The sequence below is a fragment of the Aspergillus uvarum genome (assembly GCF_003184745.1).
Source record: "Aspergillus uvarum CBS 121591 unplaced genomic scaffold BO82scaffold_24, whole genome shotgun sequence".
Lineage (NCBI taxonomy): Eukaryota > Fungi > Ascomycota > Eurotiomycetes > Eurotiales > Aspergillaceae > Aspergillus > Aspergillus uvarum.
In genome coordinates, this window is record NW_020291321.1 from 171,720 (window position 1) to 184,077 (window position 12,358).

At 55.3% G+C, this 12,358-nt stretch overlaps 6 protein-coding genes across 6 annotated transcripts; 2 read left to right on the top strand and 4 right to left on the bottom strand.

The window, feature by feature from the left end:
- Positions 1 to 257: 257 nt before the first annotated feature.
- Positions 258 to 1,712, bottom strand: BO82DRAFT_374228 (uncharacterized protein; the record flags this gene model as incomplete). Its single annotated transcript, XM_025637410.1, has 3 exons — positions 258 to 308; positions 579 to 894; positions 1,006 to 1,712. The coding sequence occupies 3 exons, from the start codon at positions 1,710 to 1,712 to the stop codon at positions 258 to 260; spliced, it is 1,074 nt and encodes a 357-aa protein (XP_025492321.1).
- Positions 1,713 to 2,475: 763 nt separating this feature from the next.
- BO82DRAFT_353982 (DMT family transporter) lies at positions 2,476 to 4,582 on the bottom strand. The gene is made up of 2 exons (XM_025635099.1): positions 3,974 to 4,582; positions 2,476 to 3,882 (listed from the first exon to the last, which is right to left on the bottom strand). Exons 1-2 carry the CDS (start codon positions 4,286 to 4,288, stop codon positions 2,806 to 2,808), a joined length of 1,392 nt encoding a protein of 463 aa, XP_025492322.1. The 5' UTR covers positions 4,289 to 4,582; the 3' UTR covers positions 2,476 to 2,805.
- Positions 4,583 to 4,970: 388 nt separating this feature from the next.
- Positions 4,971 to 7,672, bottom strand: BO82DRAFT_353984 (UTP25 family protein). The gene is made up of 5 exons (XM_025635100.1): positions 7,503 to 7,672; positions 7,065 to 7,441; positions 6,814 to 7,010; positions 6,170 to 6,747; positions 4,971 to 6,096 (listed from the first exon to the last, which is right to left on the bottom strand). The coding sequence occupies exons 1-5, from the start codon at positions 7,610 to 7,612 to the stop codon at positions 5,184 to 5,186; spliced, it is 2,175 nt and encodes a 724-aa protein (XP_025492323.1). The 5' UTR covers positions 7,613 to 7,672; the 3' UTR covers positions 4,971 to 5,183.
- Positions 7,673 to 7,990: 318 nt separating this feature from the next.
- On the top strand, positions 7,991 to 9,165 carry BO82DRAFT_282491 (eukaryotic translation initiation factor 3 subunit F; the record flags this gene model as incomplete). The annotated part of the gene is made up of 3 exons (XM_025631371.1): positions 7,991 to 8,095; positions 8,168 to 8,880; positions 8,946 to 9,165. 3 exons carry the CDS (start codon positions 7,991 to 7,993, stop codon positions 9,163 to 9,165), a joined length of 1,038 nt encoding a protein of 345 aa, XP_025492324.1.
- An 886-nt stretch (positions 9,166 to 10,051) lies between these two features.
- BO82DRAFT_431962 (putative transcription initiation factor TFIID subunit 13) lies at positions 10,052 to 11,399 on the bottom strand (the record flags this gene model as incomplete). Its single annotated transcript, XM_025640751.1, has 2 exons — positions 10,052 to 10,791; positions 10,865 to 11,399. 2 exons carry the CDS (start codon positions 11,397 to 11,399, stop codon positions 10,256 to 10,258), a joined length of 1,071 nt encoding a protein of 356 aa, XP_025492325.1. The 3' UTR covers positions 10,052 to 10,255.
- Positions 11,400 to 11,426: 27 nt separating this feature from the next.
- Positions 11,427 to 12,333, top strand: BO82DRAFT_353987 (protein kish). Its single transcript, XM_025635101.1, has 4 exons — positions 11,427 to 11,659; positions 11,735 to 11,844; positions 11,940 to 12,021; positions 12,101 to 12,333. The coding sequence occupies exons 1-4, from the start codon at positions 11,657 to 11,659 to the stop codon at positions 12,122 to 12,124; spliced, it is 219 nt and encodes a 72-aa protein (XP_025492326.1). The 5' UTR covers positions 11,427 to 11,656; the 3' UTR covers positions 12,125 to 12,333.
- Positions 12,334 to 12,358: the final 25 nt, after the last annotated feature.

Below are 12,358 nucleotides of genomic sequence, written 5' to 3' on the forward strand. Positions count from 1 at the left end.
AAGGTGATGTATCATTATGTGATGGGATGGGATATTGTTATTGGGGAAAGAACTATTTCCTTAGAGGTGAAATTTATTTTATGGTGGGGTCTGTGTGTACTCGTCAGGATGCGGGGCGGAGGTCTCAGTATGATGATCGGATGTGTACTGTACAGAGACTAAATTGTTTTAGATGAATTGGGATTTTTGGATTGTGTTGTAGCTTGTAGAGTGTGCATGTACCGTACTGTACTTCATATCTAGCAAGGCGAACCACCTCATCTTTTAGTGGTATGAACGTTGCTAAACGGATCCAAAGAAAGGGGTATCTATAAATCTATTATCTAAGTTAGCATCGTTTTGTCTCTCCCTCTGTATAGTCTCCCGGGGAGGTTCTACGGTAATCAAGCCGAACAAATAGCCAACCTCCTCTTTCGTCTCTGCCACCCCTCTTTCCCAGCCCGAAACCCGTACCCATACTCCTCCTCCGCCTCCTTCTCCCCGTCTGCATCCTCCAACGTTGAGTCCAAGCCACGGCCCGAACAAACCCACCCCCGAATCTCTGCCCGCAACCGCCCCAACCGCTCCGCCCCGCCGACCTCCCGCTCCACCCCCGCCCGCGCCGCCGCCTCACACCGCGCCGTGACCGCCAGGTCGAACCGCTGCAACCCGCGCACCCGCCGCACAATGGGCTGCAGCCATTCCGCGTCTATCCCGGCGTGGAGCGGGAGTTTGTAGCCCCCAATTATGGTGGTGCCCGTGGTGCCCGTGCCGGGGTTGTTGGTGGTGGTGAAGCGGCCCAGGTCGATGCAGAGGGTTAGGTCGGTGAGGTGCGGGCACCTCGTGGTGGTTCTGTGCCAGAAGGCTGTCCAGAGGTGCGGGTTGTGTGTGTGGGTGTGGATTGAGTAGGGGGGTCTGGTGGTGGTGGTGGGAGACCCTGCTGGTTCTGGCGGTCGTTGATTGTTGCTGTTACTGTTGCTGTCGGTATGGCTATGGCTATGGCTGGCAGTCTCCCGGTCGTGGAACATCCCGTCCAGCGGGACAACCTGCACGCTCAAGGTCCGCACCTCCCCCAGGCTGGCCGGGTTGACCTGGTCGGTGAATGCGATCCAGGTCGACAGGTCGTCGACATCGAAGGTCGCGTCGCGGTACAGGTGCGGTGCTGCTTCGTTGTAGATCGCGCGGCAGGTGCGCAGCAGGCTCGCTGGGGTGGTGCTGAGGTGTGCGGGGAGGGAGGGGTGGGTGTGGGCGTAGAGTCTGCTGTTGGGGTCGGTGTTGGGGGGTTGTTTGTTGGTACTGCTGCTGCTGCTGTTGCTTGGGGAAGCTGGTGCAGCAGCGGACGGGGAATCAACGTCCGTACGCCATCGCGCGGCGGTGATGGGACAGCAGCGCCGGTTCTTGTCAATCGCAGAGACGGGATTGGGGCAGCGCACGTGGCGGATTTGATTGCGGATCTGGACGAGGTGGAGAATGGGCTCGCCGAAGACGTAGGCCCAAATTATGGACCGAATCTCGGGGGGCAGGCGGGTGAAGAGGGGGCTGTTGCGTTGGGGGTCGATTTCTAGGAAAATATCCGGGGCTGATGGCGTGGACGCAGAGGCAGACGGCGTGGGGGCGCAGATTTGGCGGTCTTGAATCAGTTCGCGGATGGTTTCTGACCAGCGTCGCTTGGTGGGATAGTAGTGGAAGATTGAGTAGGGGTCGCGGAGGAGCCAGGCGTCGAAATGGCGCATTGTATCGAGAATTTTTGTCTATATCTAGGAGAAGCACGAAAGAACAAGGTAAAGAGTGAAGGGAAAGCAATTGGCTTTATAAACAGGGAAAGGAGAGACGAGATGAGGCTGCACACCCTATATAAGCTTTCCCTTTTCTCCAGCCATATAGGGTCAAAAGTACTCTCCACTGCACACTCCCACTCAGTATGTCCATCAAATCATGGAGACAGTAGGTGGTAACGCCACTGGCAATCACACTCAAGCTGCCCCCAATCATGGCCGTTCGCGGTCAACCTCGGGTTCTTCCGTGAGTCCAGCCGAGGGGGAGAAGCAGCGAAATGACGTCGTGGCGTCCAATCACACCCCTCGCGAAATGAGGCCTCGTTCTCTGGCAGGGGCCGTTGCAATGCATTGGGTTTCATGGCTGCATGGCTGCATAGGACGAGAGTGCTCCGAGCCGACAATTCGAGGGAGACTGTGCTGCGGCATACCGGGGAGACGGGTGGTCGGTTGCCTTCATGGGTTTGCTTGGTGGAGTTGTGGTGGGTGTGTTTGTTCTAGTGTTCTGGTGATGTGTAAACGCTCGGGGGAAGAAGTACCTGATTTCAAAATCAGGAAGATGGTGTAAGATCATTGTGTAGAAGTGGAAGTTGAATTGGATTGAATTGATAGATACCTTCCACCCCCGGATCGACAAGAAAACCCACCTGGTGTTAGATCATTGGTCTAAAAGGCAAGTCAACCGAGTCCCAGTCCCACCCCACACCTTCCTCTTCTATTCTTCTTACTTCTTGCTTCTTGCTTCTTGCATCATGTCATTTCGTCTCATTCGTTATACTATACTATGTAAGTCATGATCTCCCGCGAGTCGCTCACCACCGCTCGCTTCCACAGCGCCCTGCTACTGCACTCCGTATATGCAAAGTCACTTGCTCCGCTTTTGATGCCCCTCCCGCACTAGCCGGATCTGCCGTGGGGTTGCATTCCTTACTACCCAGGAGTCGACTTGATCTTTGTGTGTATTGATCCAAGAGTCAAATACCTCCGATCGTCCTCCCTATTATGCTCACTTGCAGGAAGTATGGATCCAACTGCATGCCCCCCCTCCCGCCTACCTCGTCCCGCTTACCTCCAGCCGTTCACTTTCCTCGTCGGCAGGCGCTGCAGCCGTGACGTCGTTCTTGCTGGCGGTCTCAACTGAACCACTTTCGGGCTTCTGGTCCTCTCGTGCAACGGCCACATAGATGGCACAGCCCAGAATTAACCCCGATCCGACCCAACTCACCGGGGACAGTGTGCTACCCCAGACTATGCGGTCATAGAATAGCGCGAACAACATCTGGGTGTAGATCATGAACGTAGCGCGTGATCCGGACGAGGTCTTTGCAGCAGGAGGCTTGGTTTCGGCTTGCTGCTGTCCCTGCAGTTGCTCTTCATCCTCTACCCGGCCGCTCGCTTGAGTACCATACGAGTTCGATTCCCAGCCTGTCGCAAGGTCTTTGGGCGTCCGTTCTGGTGGGACATAAGACAGACCAGCCGTGAGGAGGAACTGCAACAGGAATCCGCACACTCCGAGACCCAGCAGCAGAGTCCATTCAAACAGCGTAACGGGCAACGCGAAGGGAATGGACGGGACCAGCAGCATCGCGAGAGAGGCGACGATTGTCGTGTACGAGGAGAACCAGGTGACAGACACGAGTGGGTGACAGCGCCGGCCGATCATTCGAATGGTCGTATAAGCACAAGTGGCTCCTAGGACGCCCAGCAGGGCGACAGCAATCGCCAGAACGTGGTGATAGCTGTCCGTTGCCCCGGGCTTATCGCCCGATTCTCCATCGTCAGTTTCTTCGCCCGAGCGCATGAAGGCGAACGGGCGAGCAATCAGAATAACACCGACCAGGGACACGAGCCCAGCCATCAACTGTTTGCGGGTGAACGTCTCGTGAGGAATGAATAACGAGCAGGCGTATCCGGTAAGGATGGGAACTAAGAAGGTGACTACAGTGGCCTCGGACAGAGGCAGATACTGCACTGAGTAGTACAGCCCATAGACGCCGAAGAAGCCACCGCTGGCACGTAGAAACAGAAGCAACAAGATCGGTTTGGTCCCAAGCGGCTGCGGCACTTTGGTGTACCACATGTACAGATAACTGGCTATGACAGTGATTGACATGCGCGCAAAGAGGATCTGCGAAGGGATTAGCGGTTGACTAGCACAGCAGCGACCGTCTGGTTTCACACAATCGATCAGGCAAAGCGGCACGCGATTCAAGACCTACCTGGAACGGATGATATCCCTTCCCATTATTCCCCTTGATCTCCAAAACCTGCGTCATAACATTCATGGTAGCGCCGAAAAACTGGGCACCCAGCACAAAGATCATACCCTTCCCCTGCAGCCAGAGCTCCTGGCTCGAGTGGCGCAGGGTAAACCACCAGGGCGTCTGGTGGTGAGAGGAAGTTGAGGTCAATTCATCAGGCATCATGGCTGGTGAGGAGCGAGCGAGAAGGGGACTCTGCTCGCTGGGTGCTTCTCTTATCGCCTCCCGCTGGCTTGGATCCTCGTGGGATCGAGGAGTGACGCAAGTGGCCATTTTGTAATTGCCTCGTGTTTTTCTGGCGGCTGATTTGCGTTTGTTATCCGAGGTTTGTTTTCCTGTTTGTGCCTGGTTCCGGGAGTGGTTGTACTTGTACTTGTACAGTACTTCCTCGCAAGTAGATCCGATCTGAAGGCGATAAGGAAACACACACAACCGATTCTATTGTAGACGTGCTGTATATATACCTTCAGTCATTCCCCTGGTCCAGTCCTGAACCGATCCGTCAACAAAACAGAGACGACCAGAAGTTTAAATGGCCGTAGAGAGAGAAATGTGAAAAGGGCGAGAGCCAAAAAAAAAAAAAAAAAATGTAATAAGTACAAGGACGCCTTAGAATGACTAATCACCGCTTTTCGCGCACTTGACGAAGGGGAAAAGAAGAAACAGAACAAGATCTTTAAGCTGATTCGACAGAACGAATAAATCAGCTGAGCATGAACAAAAAGAAAAGAAAATCCTTAGAGTTGAGTTGATTGAAGGTGTTAGCAGAAGGCGTCCGGGTGATCGGTTAGCACTGGGTTTTTTTTGTTGCTACCAACCCCCCCTCCTCCGATCTACGAATGTCGGTGAAGGAGCCGAATGGTTTTTTGTGTAAAAAGTGGATTGGGGGGTGGCACGCTAATCTTTACAGTCTGCAAGTCCTGGTGATCAACAGTGCTGGGATTATACATATAGTACGGAGCTCTTATCAGGAGGATCATGGATGAAGATGTGATTTGAAGGAAAGAGAGGAATAGGTATAGCCCGTCCCTGCACTGCAGGGGCTGGCTGGAGGACTATGACTATGGCAGTTGCTGTGAAACGGGAACGATATCGGACTTCTCTCCGAACCAGGTAGTTTCCTACCGTACTATACAATTTAGCTTGAAGCCCCACCGAGAAACCCTATCTACATGAAGGTAAACGTATCCCCGCCCTTCTCGCGCATCATGTTTCCGAGGCGCTTCGTCCCGACGATCCGCTCCAGCTTCAGGGCATCCCACTTGGAGAAGAGGGCGCGCACGCCGCCGGCCTGGGCGGCCTGGGCGGCCTGGGCGGGATCCAGACCTAAAAAGCCCACGATCTCGGCGTAGAAGGTCGGGTTCTCGGGCACGCCGTACATGATGATGCGTTTGACGCCGCGGAGCTGGTAGCGGCGGAAGTGGTGGATGCGCTCGGTGTACAGCAGCACCGAGTGGCGGCCCTGCACGAAGTGGGTGCGGGCGCGCGTGCCCTCACGCACGTCCGTGTACTCGCTGATGGCGCCGAAGGAGATGTGGGTCGTCTGCGTCGAGGTGGCGAAGTAGTTGCGCACGCGCACGAAGTCCAGGTACGAGGGGATGAAGATCAGGGTGCCGCCGCCGCCGCTGGTCTTGCTGAGGTCGCGCACCAGCGACGACAGCACGGTCGTCGTGAAGTGCTTGAACCGCGCGTCCGGGTCCTTGGCCGGCGAGAGGCTGTCGAAGCGCGAGAAGGTCTGCCGCACGGGCACGGGGAGCGCCAGTTCCCCGATGGCCCCCGCGTAGACGGGGCTGACCTTCACCCGGCCGAAGACGTTCTGCATCTGCGTCGAGAACGCTGAGTTCATCTCCGGCGTCACGAACGAGGACAGCATGATCATCTGCCGGACGTGCCGCGCCTGGTTGTCGAGGTACCACGTCCGCACCCGGCTGAAGTCGCAGCCGTGCGCCTCCCGCGGCTGCAGGTTCAGGTGCTTGAGGATGTAATCGACGTGATCCCAGTTCTGCATGAGCAGGCCGTCCGCGTGGTCGATGATGACAACTTCGATCGAGGACAGGAAATCGTGGTCCCGCTTCTTCGCACTGGGAGAGGGGGTCAGTAAGCTACTCGATTACGGTCTCGTGAGCGGAAGGGCGGGGGTCAGCGGAAGCTTACTCGGCTTGGTCCATGATCGTGCGCAGACCGAGCGGACTGGCAAGGATCATGTCGGATGTGTAGAATTGCGCGAAGTACTTCACAGTCTTGCGCGTGAATTTGAGACCGAGGCGGAACATGTCATCGTCGTTACCTCCGAACAGGTCGCGGAAGTCGTCCGGCTTGTTCTCCCAGGACTTATCGTCCGCAGACGAGAAGGTGTCAAGAAGTCGCTTCCGGTTCTCCTGTTGCTCTGGCTGGAAGAAACGCGTGATGGCGTCCACCGCCCGCACACAGGCTTGCTTGGTGGGTAGCAAGTACAGCACCTTGGGCCGGGTGAAACCCTGATCCCGGACGTCCAGGTCGGAATCTTGCTCCTTGGCCACACGAGCGTTGTTCTTGAGGACGCGGTCGCGCGTCTTCAGTACATGATTCGTCGCATGGAGAGCCAGGAGATCTCGCAAGTGAGCTGCGTTGTCTGCCGTACGAGCGCCATAAAGAACATCCTGGTAGCCGAAGATGTAGGGGGCAAGATGTTGAGCATCGCCATCGATCTTGGGGATATGTTCCGTCGCAGGAGCCTTAAGCTTCCTCTTGAGCTAAGCGCATTGATGTGTGTTAGACTTCCATCTGGTGATGTGGAGACTCGGTACAATTTGGCTTACCTTCACGCTCGAGACGCTCTTCATTGCGGCCAACAAGGATGCATCGTCGCCCGTATCAGGAATGGAGCGCACGAACTTCAGCCCCTCGGCAAGTTCCTTCTTGGTGCTCTTCCACTTGTTCTCCTCAATAGCCTTGATCTTCTTGTTCAAGTCCTCCTCTTTGAGGGTGTTGAAGTGGGTGTCGAAAGGATCATTATCTGCTGCGCATCAGCGATATCCCGTTTATCGACAATTTTTCCAGATCTTCCTACCATCTTCATCATCACTGTCTGCTTGTAACTCTGCCTCTTCTTCGGGCTGATTGTCTTCGTCCTCTGCGTCCGACGGTGCTTGTTGCTCTAGATCGTCCTCTCCCAACAAAGCCTCATCCTCGTCCTCTTCTGCGTCATCGCGGATCACCTCTTTGGTCTCGGCTTTGCGGTGATCGGTCTTTCGCTTCTTGCGAGCGGGTCCATTGGCGTCGTTGCCGGCGTTCAGTAGTTGCAACAACTCGTTATAGGAATGACCCTTCTGGTCCGGTTCCTCTTCGCTATCGGACGAATCCTGGTCCAAGAGTTCTTCGTCGACCATTGCATCCTCCATGGGCTCGTCGAAAGAGCCATTCTCACTGTCAGACGAGGCTTCCGATCTGCCACAACCAGTCAGCTGCCGGAATTTGTGCTTAGATGCGAATATGATGGAGCGCTCACTGGATCTCGTCGACTCGGGATGCTTGAAAGGCATCTCTGCGACTAACGCCGCCACGGGGCCGCTTTCCGCGCCCTCTAGGAGCTCTACCTCTACCACGAGGGGGAGCCATTGTGGATAATTGCAAAAATAAAAAGAATGCGACTGACCGATGAACTTCTAGCTAGTGAACAGGCGGAAAGCCGACCAGAAACTCTTTTTTTTCACGGCGGGTTGAATCTGGGCGGCGGTGGCTTATCTTATCTTAGCGCGAAATTCCCTTTGCGCACACACAATTTGAGGCTCGCAGCAGAACCTCCTCCGTCCGCCGCAGCCCAGAGGCGGAAAGAGAAGATTTAATCCTCCCTCCCCAGAAGAGCCACCATCACAACCCCACCCCGGAGACAAACAGAGAGAACTCCGACTGTGTGAACCAGCCATCTAACCTCCTCCCCTCCTCTCAAACATCATTACCACCACTGCTCTCTCTCCCTCTATCACTCCAACCAAAATGGCTGACACCGATTCCTTCGTCCATCTCGCCCGCCCTCTGGGTCCCGTGGCAGTGGGGTCTGCACCGACGACCGCCCCTGTGAATGTTGTTATTCAACCTCAGGTAGGTCGACCATGAGCTTGTCTCGTTGAAGTTCTTTCACCCGGAACTGGTTTGATTGATGGTTGCTGCTAGGCTCTGTTCTCCATCCTTGACCACTCTCTCCGTCGCAATGCCGACCAGGAGCGTGTCATCGGTACTCTTCTGGGAACCAGGTCCGAGGATGGCACCGAAGTCGAAATCCGCAGCACCTTCGCCGTGGGCCACACCGAGACGACAGACCAGGTTGAGGTGGATATGGAATACCAGAAGCAGATGCTCGCCCTGCACCTGAAGGCCAACCCCAAGGAGGTCCTCGTGGGTTGGTACGCCACCTCGTCCGAGCTCAACACCTTCTCTGCCTTGATCCAAAATTTCTACAGCGGCCAGGGCGACGGCACGTGGCCTCACCCCGCCGTTCACTTGACCGTCTCCACCGAGGCCGGCAAGGACATCGAGACCCGCGCCTACATCTCTGCCCCCGTCGGTGTGACCGCTGAGCGTGCTGCCGACAGCGCTGCCTTCATCCCCGTTCCCTACGAGATCCGCTACGGCGAGGCCGAGAAGAGCGGTCTCGAGGCCATTGCCGCTGCCCGTGATGCCGAGGAGCGCTCCGCCAACATTTTCACCGACATCGAGGCCCTCGAGCGCGCGATCGAGGAGGTTCTCGGCATGATCGACCGCGTTTCCCGCTACGTCGAGTCCGTGATCGACGAGGAGGCCCCCGCCTCCACGGCCATGGGTCAGTACCTGCTCAACACTCTCGCCTTGGCTCCTAAGGTCGAGCCCGCCGACATTGAGCGTGACTTGTATGTTTTCCCCCTGCCTGCCTCAGTGTATCAAGCAAAGCATCCACCTAACCCAATTCCTGCAGCAACAACCACATCCAGGACGTCCTGGTTGTGTCGTACCTGGCCAACACCATCCGCACGCAGATGGAGCTGTCCAACCGGCTAGCCACCGCACAGCTGACCCTGGGCGGCGAAGGCAGCGGCGAGTCCGGCCCCCAGCGCGGCGGACAGCGGGGCGGCAAGGGAGGCCGTGGTGGTCAGCAGCGGACTCAAGAGCGGAGCGGCGAGGAGGCTCGCGCGTAAAGAGGATATTATGATAGGGTTCCGATTTAAGACAAAAGAAAAACGATACCTTCCATTTTTTTCTCTTCAACCATCGTCCCACCACCATTTTTCTCACATATTTTCTTTGTCTCAACTTGGTCTCTTCTCCGTGCATATTAATCTCATTGACGGTTTCTTTGACTCTTCCGCAATTTCATGTTGGTCAGCCTGATTTCCTGGCTTGCTTGGTATCTGGACTAAGCTTGAGAAAGCTTGGGCTGCGTTACCGGCACTTTCTATACATACAACGTTCCCCTTCCACACATACTTACCCCCTGCCCCTGGAAACTTTCTTTCGTTTGATCTTGCATGGGATGTCTGTCTGCTTGCAAACTGTGCCCTTATTCAGCTCCGGTTTGCAGAGGATAGTTCCGTGCTTGTCAATCGCATACAGCCAGCTGGTTTCCAGGCTGACCTGTATCTCCTGGGAAGCAAGCAACTCAACCCCCTCCACGGGACTTGGGGAGCAGGAAACAAAAAAGAGAAAGAGCACGGCGTCTTGGGAGTCCGTCTGGCTTTTGTTCAGAATGTTTGGAAAAGCAACCCACTCATGGGAGGAAGAGAACAAAAAGGGGTACTTTATGCAGCGAGCTGAGGAAAATAGAATTTGTTTAGGGTAGAGAAATTATTGCATGCATGCTTCATTAACTTCCACCTGAACAGAGTAAAGGTGTAGTCCTGGGGTCTTTAGAGTATTGAGAGCTGGCTGTAAGGCTGGATATATAAACTATTGACTGGTGTGGCGGTGCAACTGATAAGATAGCCCCGGGGTTTAGTTCGAGATTGGCGGGCTTATCGTCAGGTTAGAGATATATTTTTGAACCATTGATGCCAGAACAACAAATCCGTGTTGATTCTGCAGTGGCTGATTTGTTATCATCAACGTTCCCCTGTCAATGACAAATGAATAATGGGATATCACTTTATATAAATACACCCGAGGCACAATGCAATCCCAGTAGCCAGCCCCGCCCTCCAATATAAGGGCAAAAGTAAAAAAGAAACCCCAAGAACGCCATGTGACAACAACATAGCCAGCCAAGAAAAGAATGCAACCAGATCAATAAACTCAACCACCACCCACCTTCCTCTTCTTCGCCATCCCAGCCGTCACACTGCCCTCCTCGGTAACATCCGAATCCCTCCTGGCGGCAGCACTCCTCTTCCCTTTCCCTTTACTCTTCCTCCCATCCACACTCTCCGCGGCCCCGAAATCCTCGTCCCCGGCGGCAGCAGCAGCACCACCACCACCAGCACCACCAGCACCTTTCTTGGCCGCGGCCGCCGCCGCGGCATCCTTAAGATTCCCGACCTGATCATCATTCTGATCGAACGCCTTCCGCGCCTCCTTCAGTTCGCGCTCCATGCGCAGCAGCTCCTGCACGCGGCCCAGCTTGTTGGGGTCCCGGCGCAGCGCGAACCGGAAGTCGTCCACCTTGATCTTCTGGCGGCGCGAGTAGCTCGCGTACTGCGCGGCGCCGTGGCACATCTCCAGCACGAAGTCGGTGACGATCTCGTCGAGGACGCGGACGGTCTCCGGGAGGGGTTCGGAGGGGAACGAGGGGTGGGGGCTTGGGTCGCCGTAGGCGAGGAGGAGGAGCCGGACTTTTTTTTTCTACCGTTAGTATCTCGATTTTTTTTTTCTTTTTCTTTCTGGGGCTGCAAGGGAAGAACGTACGCTCCGAGGCGAAGTTCATCTGCCCTTTGTGCCGGGCGGCACGTGCTCGAGGTTCGGCCATTTTCTTGGGGGTGGGGGTAGTGGCTCTGGATTTGAGTTTGGGTTTGGTGGTGGCTGTGATTGTGGGTGTTGGTGATGCGGATGCTCCTGCTGGTTCGGTTGCTGCGTCGGGTTTGAGGGGGGGAGGAGGGTAGGCGGGTCGATATCCGGCGTGAATTAGGTCTGTTTCTTCGGGGTTCCAGGGCCAAGGAGGGGCGAGTTTACTCGACACATGGCCTGTGCTGCGGTGGCGGGGTGGACCGGACGAGACCGTCCGGGTTGGAGGGTGCGCTTGAGCAGCAGCGCGCGGGGTTGAGGTCTGCGATGCGGATGAGGATGGTGGTTGTCGGGATGGTGGAGGTGGTGGTGAAGGTCTTGTTGTAGTTGTAGGAGTAGCCCAGGTAACACGGGGTGTAGGACGGACCCGCGGCGGCGGCGCATAGCGGAGCGCGGGCCTCGACCCCGGAAGGCGGTGGCGGTAACTGCCGGACGACATGCTGGCAGAATGATTCCCCCTCCGCAGTCGAAGGATGATCGATCGATATGATGACGACGAGGTCGTGAAACCAGCTACTAGTTTTCGATCGTGTGCTCTTTCGAAGACGTCAAATCCTCGCGCAAGTCTTCCAGCGGAAAGGTTGTGTTTGCAGTGAGGTAATTCAGGAAGAAGAGAAGGCCCCTTGGTCGCGAGCTTGCGGTTGAAGAAACACAAGAACAGAAGGCCAGGCAGCTGGTTCGGTCACTTTCGTCAAGATGGTAAGTGAGATGCAGCGCAGTGAATTTGGAAGAATCCTTCACAAGCGATGGTACTGACTTTGATGGCTCTCGCAGTCGGCTCTCTTCAATTTCCAGTCACTTCTGCTGGTCTTCCTGCTTATCATCTGTACGAGCACCTACGCCCACTCGATCATGCCGGGGATTATGGATCGGAATCAAAATGGGTATGTGTTGTGTTGGCTTGCTATCAGCAGGGCCTCATCAACTGGCACCCTTTTCTCTCATTCACCGGCCGAAGATTCTCTAACACTGCCCGCAGCTTCTTCGGTATCTTCTGGAAATGTGCTCGCATCGGTGAACGGCTCAGTCCCTACGTCAGTATTTGCTGCGTGGTGATGGCTGTAAGTTCCCCTAACTCGAATGATAAGAGGGATAGGCCCTCTAAAGTCGAGTTCCAGATGCTGACAGCTCTTCATCTAGGTTTCGATCTTCTTCGGCGGCTGATCGAGGTGTCTTGCTTTTCTCACGAGTTACAGGAAATAGCATGGTAGTATACTGTCCTTTACATCAGCCAGTGGCGTTAATTTGAAGTTTGTACTCTCACCATGCCCTTTGTGTAGCATGAAGCTTGATGTGTTTTCTTCCTGAATTTTAGAAGTGATGGATATGTACATGATATCGAAGAAATGTGACTTCACTCCACGAGGTATATCCTGTGCCTTTCTGGACGCCGCAAAA

Excerpts from the sequence above, each read along its gene's own strand:
- BO82DRAFT_353982 (XM_025635099.1), bottom strand. The coding sequence starts at position 4,288 with ATGGCCACTTGCGTCACTCCTCGATCCCACGAGGATCCAAGCCAGCGG. Across the intron at positions 3,883-3,973 it reads AGGGATATCATCCGTTCCAG|ATCCTCTTTGCGCGCATGTC; the intron begins GTAGGTCTTGAA and ends ATCCCTTCGCAG.
- BO82DRAFT_353984 (XM_025635100.1), bottom strand. The coding sequence starts at position 7,612 with ATGGCTCCCCCTCGTGGTAGAGGTAGAGCTCCTAGAGGGCGCGGAAAG. Across the intron at positions 7,442-7,502 it reads TCCCGAGTCGACGAGATCCA|ATCGGAAGCCTCGTCTGACA; the intron begins GTGAGCGCTCCA and ends TGGTTGTGGCAG. Across the intron at positions 7,011-7,064 it reads AGACAGTGATGATGAAGATG|ATAATGATCCTTTCGACACC; the intron begins GTAGGAAGATCT and ends GATGCGCAGCAG.
- BO82DRAFT_353987 (XM_025635101.1), top strand. Across the intron at positions 11,845-11,939 it reads ATGGATCGGAATCAAAATGG|CTTCTTCGGTATCTTCTGGA; the intron begins GTATGTGTTGTG and ends CACTGCCCGCAG. Across the intron at positions 12,022-12,100 it reads TTTGCTGCGTGGTGATGGCT|GTTTCGATCTTCTTCGGCGG; the intron begins GTAAGTTCCCCT and ends CTCTTCATCTAG.